At 36.2% G+C, this 13037-nt stretch overlaps 1 protein-coding gene across 1 annotated transcript; it reads right to left on the reverse strand.

Annotated features, from left to right (window-relative positions):
- Positions 1-1367: 1367 nt before the first annotated feature.
- LOC132543449 (serine/threonine-protein phosphatase 4 regulatory subunit 2-A-like) lies at positions 1368-9095 on the reverse strand. The gene is made up of 7 exons (XM_060206950.1): positions 8963-9095; positions 8782-8863; positions 7010-7180; positions 6707-6800; positions 5170-5207; positions 4372-4844; positions 1368-3865 (listed from the first exon to the last, which is right to left on the reverse strand). The coding sequence occupies exons 1-7, from the start codon at positions 9093-9095 to the stop codon at positions 3228-3230; spliced, it is 1629 nt and encodes a 542-aa protein (XP_060062933.1). The 3' UTR covers positions 1368-3227.
- Between the last annotated feature and the right edge of the window lie 3942 nt (positions 9096-13037).

Genomic DNA, 13037 nt, shown 5'->3' on the forward strand with positions numbered 1-13037 from the left:
CAGTTAATTTTTAGCTCACCTGGCCCAAAGGGTTTGCAAAAAAAGTTTGCAAAAAGATATGACCTTGACCCATATTCAAGGTCACAGAGGTCAAATGTGTTAAAACCTTTCAACGACTTCTTCCAAAATACTGGAAGGCCTAGAATCATTATATTTGGCTGGAAGGTTCCTTTGATGAAGCCCAACAAAGTTTGCAGAAAGAAATGACCTTGACCCATATTCAAGGTCACAGAGGTTAAATGTGTTAAAACCTTGAAACAACTTCTTCCAAAATACCGAAAGGTCTAGAATCATTATATATGGCTGGAATGTTCCTTTGATATACACCAACAAAATTTGTGAATAGAAATGACATTGTCCCATATTCAAGGTCACAGAGGTCAAATGTGTTAGAACATTTAAACGACTTCTTCCAAAATACCGCGAGGCCTAGAATCATTATATATGGCTTGAAGGTTCATTTGATGAAGACCAACAAAGTTTGCGAAAAGAAATGACCTTGACCCATATTCAAGGTTGCAGAAGTCAAATGTGTTAAAACGTTTAAACAACTCCCCAAATACCGTAAGGCCAAGAATCATTATATTAAGCTACTATGTTCCTCTTATGGTGTCCTACAAAATTTGCTTAAAGAAATTACCTTGACCAATCTTCAAGGTCACAGGCGTCAAATGTGTTAAAATGTTTAAACAATTTCTTCTGAAATATCGAAAAGCCTAGAATCATATTTGGCCAGTATGTTCCTTTTATGCAGTCCACGAAAGTTTGCAAAAAGAATTGACCTTGACCCAGTCAAGGTCACAGGGGTTAAATGTGTTAAATGTGGAACATATGCACAGATATACTACTGTTGGTCATAAAGATCGAGGTGAGTGATACAGGCCCTCTTGGCCTCTTGTTCGATCTCTTTGCTATTAATTGTATGGGTTCTCATAGGTCTGTCATTTGATCTCTTTACTTTTAAGACTGTTCAAACAACATAACAGTTATGGACAGCATCTCAAATTTGACATTTTAACAGGACAATAATGTGAAAGGTGAAGTTGAAAATCAGTAGTAAACAAATACAATAAATGTTTTTTAAAGTATCTATTTTCATCTTCAACCACACTACTTGAACAGAAAACAATATGCTGCCTGTGTGGTACCGACAAAAAATATTAAAGTGAAGTTCTATTAACACACAGTCACCTTGACTTTTAATTTGAAAAGCAATCCAGAATCCATATTTTCAGTAAGATAACTTTTGTATGTTGAGCTCATGAAAACTTTGGTGGTACTGAAATCTTTGTTGATGATGCCAACATACTGATCACTATATGACTTTCTGACATAAAAAAGTAAACTAGAGATTTTTATTTGCTCATTTTATTTTTCCTCTCCAGAGAATTTGTATCAGGCTGTATCTCACACATTCATATCTTAATCAAACTCTCCCTTATGATAATGCAGTTCCAATGCCGATGTTACCACACATACTTATATACCAGATATCTCCAGTCTCGCAGTCACTCAAAAACTAAAGCAGTTTTAAAATGACAATGATTTGTCATAATTTGTGATAAACAGTAGTTTCATATAGTGCCATATCACAACCAAACTTGATTTGTTCGATAAATATATAAAATTTAATGTGTAAATAATACGAAAATTGTTAAAAATTCTTTTGCATGAAATTTTGACCACTGCAATTTGAACTAAATTCAAAAAAAAAATCTACTGTAGATTTAAAAACAAGTCTTACTATACAGTTGTATGATCCTAATTTCCAGAATCAATGACCATACGTCAAAACACAAAACACTGGTCCTAATAATCACCACTATCAGCCTGCATTACAGGAAGGGTGCCATACACCATCACAGTCACCACCACACATTCTCTCATTCACCTTGCTTCACCACGGATCTTTTACACTGAACAGCTCCAAGCCAGCAGGTCATACACAAACCACCAGTGTTAAAACATTAATGATCATCACATTTCAATCAAGACAAGTATTTTCTTTTTACAATTATTTCATTTACAAATTAAGATATAACTTAGGTACAACTAAAGAATAAAAAAAGCTGGTCACCATCTTTTAATAATACAGAATCTATTTTGGAACTACAGATTGTTGAATCTAAAGATCAAGAATCACAGGCAGAAGTATTGACTTAAATTCTGATTGCAGTTTTAAAAGTTGATAATACAATGATTCATACAAAAATGAGATGTGGGTGTATCGATATGTCATTACACTTAGCTGCCGTACTAGAACAAATCTGGTAAAATTTATTCCTCGATGTTAATAAAAATTTGATGAACTGATAACAGAGCGGATAGTTTAAAGTATGAAGGTTGCTGAATAGGATGTTTTTATGGCTTAATTAAACCAGAACACTGCTAATGACCAGAGAACATTGCTATAACTGTGAATGTATTATCATGAAATATTCAGATGGATGGCAATGAACTCTGTATCATGTTGGTTTCTTATAAAAAGTTACCTTGACAATATCACTATACAGCAATCAAAATATGTTTGTGAAGGTCACCTTGACAAAGTCACCATACTACAACAACCAAAATCTATGAAGGTCACCTTGACAAAGTCACCATATTACAACAACCAAAATCTGTGAAGGTCACCTTGACAAAGTCGCCATACTACAACCGAAATCTGTGAAGGCCACCGACAAAACCACCTTGCTTCCATTAGAACATAATGTGAAAGTCCACAATATTGCCATACAGCACATGTTTGTGAAGGACACCTTAATCAATCAAAGGAAGCAGATCCTGTTCCTGAATATTATTTTCATACTATTACCATATAACATTCGGAATTTCTTTCTTCTGAAGAAGGTCACCTTGGTGATACATACTACTATACAGAAACCTGTACTTAATGGCAAGGATTATCTGAGAGAAGCCAAGGAAAAATGGTTGTACTAGTACTTTAAATGCTAAAATCACCTCTGAAAAAGTGTGTTGTGTCACAATAAATAAATTAAAGGTACATACACAGACTTGCAAACCCATAAATATGAATAACACTGGTGGTTCTAGATCAACTCACTTAAATGGAAAGTAATCGTCTATTTTTGTAAAATAAATGATTCACAAAGTTTTCCTCAATGGACTTCTAATGGATTACTCTGATGATAACTTTTTCACAGGAGTCCTGAGCGAAGAATTTAGATGCCATAATGATAACAATACAGAACATTCATACAACACAGCTAATCCTGCTCCATGGGAGTGGCCACAGGTTCACTTGCACCAGAACTACTTTCACTTTCTACTTTCACTTCTTCCTCACAATTGGATTCCTTTTCATTGTTTGTTTGACTCTCGTCTTTCTCAGACTGGTCGGAGTCTACCACACTATCACTACTGGGAATTGTGGAATCCGTTTCCATATCATCTTCCCCAGTTGTGGAGTCTAATTGTACCGTGGATGATTGGGCGAGAGGGAGCTCAACAGATGGTGTATCATTTACAGAGTCTGTGGAGGATTCCACACATACTGCACAATCTGCTGAATCATTGCTGGTTGTGTCCTGTGATACCGATAGTGATGCTGGCTCGTTTGCTGAGCCCTCTAGGCTAGTGTCATCACTTGTTGTAACATTAGTTAATTCAGACTCTTTTGAAGCACTTTCCTCTGGTTCCTTGATAGGCTCTGGTGATGAAGATAAGGGCAGTGATGACGACGACGAAATTTGGTCACTGTCCTGTGCGTCTCCACTAACAGATAAGTCCTCCTCTTCCCTTTCCTGGCTTTGTGGGTTGCTTGGTTTGCTGTTGTTATCAACACAAGTTGTGTCTAATGGTGTAGTATTAGTGCTGTGCACAGCATCAGAGCTCTGTTGTACATCTGTAATATAAAACAGGGCAAATTAAAAAATGATAGACACATACCAGAACCAAATTCAGCTAAAAAATGTCAAAATGAATCAATTAAGGTTCTCAAAACTGGAACCACTGCACATCTTTAAAACAATTCTAGTAATACAAGGTGTTATTTACCATATACCTCTCAGTAGACAATCCATGAAAACTTAGATACATATATTACATTAAATCCAATTATCATCCAGATAATGTCATGATACCTCAACTACAATATGCAGTAAAGTGGTTCTAGCTGTGTCACTGATGTAAATTGTATACAAAGACACTGATAGTTATACAGAAATGAATGAAGGAAATTCCTTAACCTGTCCTGACAAGAATCAATTGAAATTCCTCTCCCATTCAATGTAGAGTTCGAGATACAAATGTATGTCTCTGTCTTATGCATCAAAATACTTTTTACACAAATTCTGACTAAATCATACGTACAATGGTTTTGCAGGAATAACAATGAAAAAAACTACCTACCTTTGACTTCAGGTTCAACATTGGACTGTTCAGATGTCATCATCTTCTCAGATAGGTCACTGCCTCGCAAGCTAGTGTTCACATCGGAGGTGCCTGTTGTTGAGGGGGTCGCATCAGGAGGCAGGGATTCACTGCTTGTGTCTGTTTTAACCATGTTTTCTGTAGGCAAAGTCACATTTTCTTGACTTTTGATTTGGGGCGAAGTTTGCTGTTCAACGCGTTCCAAGGTAGGTTGAACTCTTTCTCCTTCACTTGGAGGGAAGTTTGGAGAAGGGGACACATCCGTTTCATAGAGAGGATTAGAAAGCTCCTTACTGAGTTCTGGACTAAACACTCGATCAGATGGCCATGTTGTTTGTTGAGATGATGGAGAAGGGAACGAGGAAAAGTGAGGTTTGTTTTCTGGGCGGTTTCCATTGTAACCATTCATGTCAAGTCCATTCATCATTGGTCTGGAATCGGACACAATCTTCCTGTAACAGTATATATAATCTTATATATTGTCATTTCCTGCACAACTCATCATTTTTCATTTATACTCTTTTCAACAACTTTTACTTACATACTAAAAAAAAATCCTTCAAGAGGCAAAATAAGAATTAAAGTCAGTCGCCTTTTTCTGATCCAAGAGATACCAAGGGCATCGTTCAACATAAATGTTGTGTTTAAATTTAAGATTATTTAATAAGCAGCAGGACAGAATTATATCATTTATTTCAATATAAAATGAAGACAAATTATGAGAGGAGTTTATAAAGCCGATGGTTAGTATGTACATAGTACAAAAGACGGCATTACCTTCCAAATGGATCCACTGTACTCACAACCAGTACATTCTGAAAACACAAAATACAGACTTCATTTACATTACAAGAATGAGGGCAAATAAAAACAGGGGGTGGGGTTGAAATACATCACTAGTCCCAATTATTCTGACATTCTATCAACTTTTGCATTTTATCGGTCTGAAGTCAATGAATGTCAGAACTCCCACCCTATATCAAGTGAGGGAAATGAGCAACTCACACCTGGGTTGGCATTCACACTATAAATGTGGTGAGAAATTGTCATTTTTACATGCATATCAATATTTATAACATAAAATAAACAATAGTTGGACTTTGTCATATGCTTCTCTTATAGTAAGAGATCTTATCAGGGGTCTGGAAAAATATTTTAAACCACTAGGCACAGGACTAGTAGACTGAAAAATTTACTTGTCCGGATTGGAAATTTACTCATCCGAATTCAGCTATGAAATGGCGACTTAATCAGCGAGGATGTGGCATGTGACCTTTTTTCTATTTTTTTTTTAAGTTTTAGTGAAAAAACTATGCAGTGATGGCTGTTTTGCGTAAGATGTTGTGTGCAACTTAGGACTAGTTGTAGTGTTTGTTTATATCCGACTGACTAGGTGCTGCTAAATACAGACCGGTTCATATTGGTACCGCCTGAAAGCACCTGACATCAGTATGACTGCGCAAAAATGACTAAGCTATTCTGAATGCTATATTTGACATCATGGGAGTTCTGGTGTAATCAAAAGTTAAGAGTGCAGATTGGAATATTTCGTTTTCGAAGTACTGTAAACATGTTTCTTTGTTTTAAATTTTCTTTACATTTTTATTGAAAACATTGTTGTAACATTAATATCATTGGAAAAAAAGTACTCCTCCGACAGATTACTGACAAAGATAAATCTGGTTGTCCGAGACAATTTTCATTCATCCATGACGACAAGACAAGTGTTTTTCCAGACCCCTACTTATGAGAGAACCCATACAATTAATAAACATTAGTTCTGATTAGTCTTGATTCACATACTCTGCATACTGATATGTAAACAGATAGGAGTTTTTGTCTGGCTTTATGGTTTAATTCTTGTGTTATCTAACATGACCAACAAAATGAAAACTGAAAGTTCTTATTGTTTTATGAACATGCGAGTGTTTTGAAAAGATTATCATATTATAATCAACAAGTTTTTTCAACACTTCAAACAGCTCATCATCTTTACAGATAGCTGACTTTCGTCTTGCTAAGACATATCTGAATTTGAAAGATTTTGTGATTTCAGGTGATTTTAACCGGGATCATTTGAACTCTACTTTATTTTCACAAGCATTGCTACTTAAAATTTGAATGTGTTCAACAATATTTAATTTAAAAATTGAATCATGCAAAGAGATCAACGTTACCAGACTATGACAAACGGTTAAATAAAAAACAAATAACTCAAACTCATCAAAGATATCTAGGTCCTAATATTACTGAAATACTGCTTTTGAGAGCTTACACTTGTGTTTTAAAAGGTACACCTGGCATACAAGGTTACCTTTTCTATTCCACGCAGAAACTTGTCTGTTCTCTTGTAATGCTTCTTTGGTTCTGTGACTAGTTCACAGAGGCGCTGAATGGTGAATGGTGCCCTAAAAACACAAAGTCACCAGTAATGTTATTTAATGCCTCTTAGTAAGATTCCATGTTTGAAAACAAGAGATCAAGTAACACAGAGTTTATAAGGAGATTTATCATTGTTGTGACAGAACAAGTGAATTCTGACAATAAGAACAGATCTGACCTAGGAAACACTTCTAATGAGCTTTATTTCCAATCCTTATATTTACAAAGTGTATACCCTTGAAACTCCTCTAAGGAGCAGACTACTCTTTTCTTCATTTCTTCAAACTTGACATTTTCAACATTTGGACAGTTTTGTAAGTGGTCAGCTGGAAAGTCCTGGTTAAACTGGGTGATCACAGAATCCAACTTGTGGATGAAGAGGATTTTAAGCTGTTGCCATGGGAAGCTGTAATGATAAAATTTGGTATACCTTGTTTGCAATAATTCTATAAACATAAAATAAATGATAATCATTCACATGAAATAGTGTCCTTTCTAAAATCTGCATATATTGTATGGTATTGTTGGCACAAACTCTGATAAATCCAGGAAGATATGAAAAAAAAATCTCACATTTCATTTTAATCAACAAATTGAAACAAAACAAAATTTATGTGTAGAAAAGCATGCTCTGTACACAAACAGTTGATTAATTACACAGCTTGAGAACAACATGTGGAACAAATGAAGTTTGAAGAAAATAAACATGTTGCTACAGCAATATGAAACTAGTATATAAAACAAAAAATTACTCTCATTTTTGCCAATGAGTGAGATGATGTCAGAAATGCTATGTATGGAATACCTGACATACTGTTTTGGCAAAGGAAAGGAGTTTGAGGAGTATGATCAATCTATGAAATCTGTTTCTATTTAGAGTGTTGCTTGTACTACAAAACCCCTTATTGTGCCACTAACAAGTAAGTATTTCCCTATCGTTTTGAATTTACCACATTTGCAACATAATTCATACATAAAGAATCTCAAACAATTGGACTTAAGAACATGGTAAAAAAATAAATCTTCACTATAATCATCCCTTGTCAGAAAGCTCTGTGATAACTTATGATAGAATTCTTCTGTATAGCAATAAGATGTTTGAAGATTAAATTGTGAATGTTTAACACTCAAAATATCAGACCAAGCTGGTAAGCAACTATTACAGCCTACAGAATGAGCAAGAATTAGGTAAATCACAAATTTCCCTTTTTTAGATTAGAAGTGAACCAATGAGAAGTCTATTCTACCTTTTAAAATTATTTCAGTTAAATATTTCTCTACAAGTTTTCAATTTAAGGTAAGGAACACAAACAAACTGAAATGATTCCAGTGTTGTTTTAAACAGACCATTTCAACAAGGAAAAATGTGGGAAATGTAATAGCACTAATCGTAGAATCATAACTTCTGAACTTTCAGGATTGTACTTTTTGTCGTTTTTGTTTTTCATCCCATTTTTCAACAATTATCAATATACATGTTTAGTATTATCGTTACTAGTATGATATAAATATATGTAAATAAATATATAATTAGTCATGTTAAATGTGGTATAATAACATCATATGAAGTGAGAATAAAATAATATAATTTTCATAAACACGAGAATTCAAAATAATAACAGACCTTGGCAGTTGTCCAAAAAACAAAAACGTGTGTTTCACATATTACGTATGTTACCTAATCGGTCCTACCACGAAATAGATTTGTCAGAAGAGTTCGTTCAATATTGAACAATACATTAAATTGATGTTGTTTTCCATGTTGTATAAAAATGTGTTCGCTATATAACACATGAAGACATTAACAACCACGTTGTTTATCAAAACACTCGCTAGACTGTTTACTACGAACGGCTCTTTGTTCTCGTGGTGAGAGTGGCAATGTGACAATTATTCATATGACAAGTATGTCTTAACCTGATACTTGTCACAGAGATTTTAACATGCCATTGGAAAATTTAAAGGAGAATACTTAATGAGTGAAATATGTTTCTTCTTTATACTCACAGCGTTTCTCCAGTTTTCGCCACTCGTCTCAGATACTGATCCAGAACCGGTGGTATGTCGGGAGTTGGTTTTTTCTCGTAGCCTAACGAAGAAAATGTCGACATGTATTAATCCTATTCCTCACAAATAGACAGATGATTTTATCATACAAATTTAAACCAGAATATTACACATAACTTACAACACAGGGCGTCCAGTACATCCTCTTGGTTTTCCATGTTTATTTCCTCTGCGCGAACCATGGAGGTCGATGATGGCGGCGCGGAAGTGACGTCAATCTGTGAGAAAAACTCATCCAAATTATTTGGACTCATTTTTAAATAGGGAACGTAAGGTTTTGGTTTGTTTCATTTTGGTTGGATACATCCCTGTATATCCTTTTCTAAGTAACAAAAATATTTGAAAGTTTTAACGTTGTTTCTGTGGAAAGTAAAAATAAGTTAATGATTCTTTGACTTTGAAATATTATCAAATTATAATGGTGTACACCCCTGCTATTATTAACGATTAAGATCATCCAGTTATCGGTGAAGTCTCGTCACCACCTGCAAATCTCGATATGTAAATATGGCGCGGTAAATCATGTAGAACGGAGGAAACGGAAACTTTAGTGACAGTTCTGCATGGTCGTTCTCAGGTAGGAAAAAAGGTATGTCGATCACTCTCAGGTTATTTATGGACCGGGATTAATTTCAGGAGTGTTGTGGTTTAGGATTCACCTGTATATCACAAAAATATTACACGAACTAGCAGATGTACGGTAAACTTGCGGGAGTGACTGCTATAAGTGGACCAGCCCACCTGTAATTTTCACCTGTATCAAGGTAATTGATATGACAGGCTGTCTGATACAGCGGCTAATGTAACAGTTCTAGTGGGGTTGCGCTTGTCGTTATCACTTTTTTGGTGCCCTTCTCTCCAGTTCAGTTCGAATGGAAATAACTTAAACGTATACACAGGTAATGTAAACACACAGGTGTGCAAATGAGTGTACATATTTGTATAGGACACGTAACGTATTCATTTTCACACACTGTTTTGACTCTGTGCATTTTCATATATTTTCTAAAATTTCTATTGTCTTCTCTTTGTATGTGCACCAGAAATTAGATAAAAACATGAACTGTATGATACCATGCTATACATATAAAACTATATATGAATGACTGCAATAACATTTTATTGTCGTTGTAACATGTATGTAAACAAATACCTTGGTACAGGGTATTGTAAAGAATTATGTGAGAACTATTTTCACATGGTTTACTTTAAATTGTTTTGTGAATATAGGAAATTCTTTTGTTGTAAACCAATTAAAAGCATTTTTGACTGAAATTATGATCGTTTATTGCATATCAAGTTTAATATGAAATTCCTTCCCAGAGGAGAATTACACCACCCTTTGGTAAAGTAGTAACTGCCACCTTCTAATTTGGCTTATGAGAATTTGAAATTCAACATCTTACAGTACTTTTAAGCTGGAGTGTTTAGCTTTGATCTCTATCAGAGGCATTGAAAAAAAAAAAAAAAACTGAAGAGCTACCTAAAAATTTTACACCAAGTTTTGAGAGCGACAGGCAGTGGAAAATTTATGAATACCTGTACAAATACAAGTTTAAATCATAGCGTTAGACTGAGGTTAGTGGTACAGCTAAATACAGGTGGCCATTGGTTATCAGTAGATAACATACAGTACAATGCTAATGATATTGACTTTGATATTGCTGTTAAAGTAACTTGTCAGCAAATTATGTCAATGACATCATTATGATACTGGTACATACAAATATAGCAGTAATATATATGGATACACAACAATAATATATATACAGATGTGATGCGATATAACAACAATATGGAGATTACTACAGTCTATATGACCCCCACATCATTCTTCAGCCATTGTAACACCCATGCTCTAGTCCACAGGCAGTGTGACTCCCATACACAAGTCTACGGTAATTGTAACCCCCACAAACCAGCCCTTAGTCAAAGTTCTCCTCACACCAGCTTACAGTCAATGTTTTACCCTACCAGTCTACATTCAGTGTGACCCTCACACCAGGTTGCAGTCAGTATGACCCATACCAGCCTTTAGTCAGTGTTATCCCCACACCAGCATTTAGTCGGTGTTATCCCCACACTAGTCTTTAGCAGGGCTCTCAATCTGCCAGATTTGGTACCGATATTCAGCCCCACTCCCAATGCAAAATAGTATCTTTTTTTCCCAATTTAGACCCCAAGTTTTTCCAATTCTAAGGAAAATGCTGCTATTCTTCCCAATTCTAAGGGCCCCGGTACCCAGTACAAAAATGGGGTGTGAGAGCCCTGTTCGGTCAGTGTTATCCCCACACCAGCCTTTAGTCAGTGTATCCCCACACCAGCCTTTAGTCAGTGTTATCCCCACACCAGCCTTTAGTCAGTGTTATCCCCACACCAGCCTTTAGTCATTGTTATCCCCACACCAGCCATTAGTCAGTGTATCCCCACACCAGCCTTTAGTCAGTGTTATCCCAACACCAGCCTTTAGTCAGTGTTATCCCCACACCAGCCATTAGTCAGTGTATCCCCACACCAGCCTTAAGTCAGTGTTATCCCCACACCAGCCTTTAGTCAGTGTTATCCCCACACCAGGCTTTAGTCAGTGTTATCCCCACACCAGGCTTTAGTCAGTGTTATCCCCACACCAGCCTTTAGTCAGTGTTATCCCCACACCAGCCTTTAGTCAGTGTTATCCCCACACCAGCCTTTAGTCAGTGTTATCCCCACACCAGCCTTTAGTCAGTGTTATCCCCACACCAGCCATTAGTCAGTGTTATGCCCAAACCAGCCTTTAGTCAGTGTTATCCCCACACCAGCCATTAGTCAGTGTTATCCCCACACCACCCTTTAGTCAGTGTTATCCCCACACCAGCCTTTAGTCAGTGTTATCCCCACATTAGCCTTTAGTTACTGTTATCCCCACACCAGCCTTTAGTCAGTGTTATCCCCACACCAGCCTTTAGTCAGTGTTATCCCCACACCAGCCATTAGTCAGTGTTATCCCCACACCACCCTTTAGTCAGTGTTATCCCCACACCAGCCTTTAGTAGCCTTTAGTTACTGTTATCCCCACACCAGCCTTTAGTCAGTGTTATCCCCACACCAGCCTTTAGTCAGTGTTATCCCCACACCAGCCTTTATTCAGTGTTATCCCCACACCAGCCTACAGTCTGTGTGACCCCCATACCTGCATACAATCTGTGTGAACCTCACACCAGCCAACAGTACATGTGACCCCACATCAGCCTACATCAATGTGACCCCACATCAGCCTACAATCAGTGTGACCCCCACACCAGCCTACAGTCTGTGTGAACCTCACACCAGCCTTCAGTTTGCATGACCTCCACATCAGCCTTCAGTCTGTGTGACCCCACATCAATCTATATTCAGTGTGACCCCCACACCAGCCTACAATCAGTGTGAACCCCACACAAGCCTGTATTCATTCCTCTGCCCTACACTAGTGTGCACCTGTCATTTTGGCGTTGTTGTCGTCAGAATGACAAAATTAATTACGTTTCTGTAGATGTCTGACAGAAATTTGTCAGAACCTGAGATGTCAAGCTGTCGTAGATGGATAAATTATTATATAATCAGCTTCACTTTTCTTACACATTCTGTTCTTACAAAAAGCATTCAATGATTCAGAATTGATTAAAGTACTTCAACCTCACAAGAATTGTTTGATAGGTGAATTTGAAGATACTTGTTAATTCAGGGTTCACACAGACCTTGAAAAGAGCTTGATGTTCAAGGCAATTTGTGAAAAGTGCATGTATATGTAATAGATAAAAATATGTGCTGGCGAAGCGCTTGTGGTTTGTAAAAAAGGTGTTTGAAATAATTTGATAGTGCTTGAATATGTTTTCATATTGATTGAAATTTTTAAAAAATGAAATAGAAAATTATTAAATTAATAAATGTATGGTTATTGGCGAGATATTGTACATTTTGTATTATTGACTCTAAATAATCTACTACTGTAATATTGTATCTCAGGAATATTTTGACTGTTTATTTATTTATTAAGTAATCAAAGGTTAGGGTTTATTTTACTGAATTATCTCCCTTTAGACATACAAGATTCACTGCCAATAGATGTTCTACAACCCACCAGACTTGTAGCTGCTGACGGACTTAGGAGATACTATCACCCATAAAACCAGTTATTTTACTTTCTGGTTATACAAATACTTTTGTAGTTTTAATGA

Source organism: Ylistrum balloti, unplaced genomic scaffold, assembly GCF_031769215.1.
Source record: "Ylistrum balloti isolate Yb309-2 unplaced genomic scaffold, AGI_CSIRO_Ybal_v1 Utg369756, whole genome shotgun sequence".
Classification (NCBI taxonomy): domain Eukaryota; kingdom Metazoa; phylum Mollusca; class Bivalvia; order Pectinida; family Pectinidae; genus Ylistrum; species Ylistrum balloti.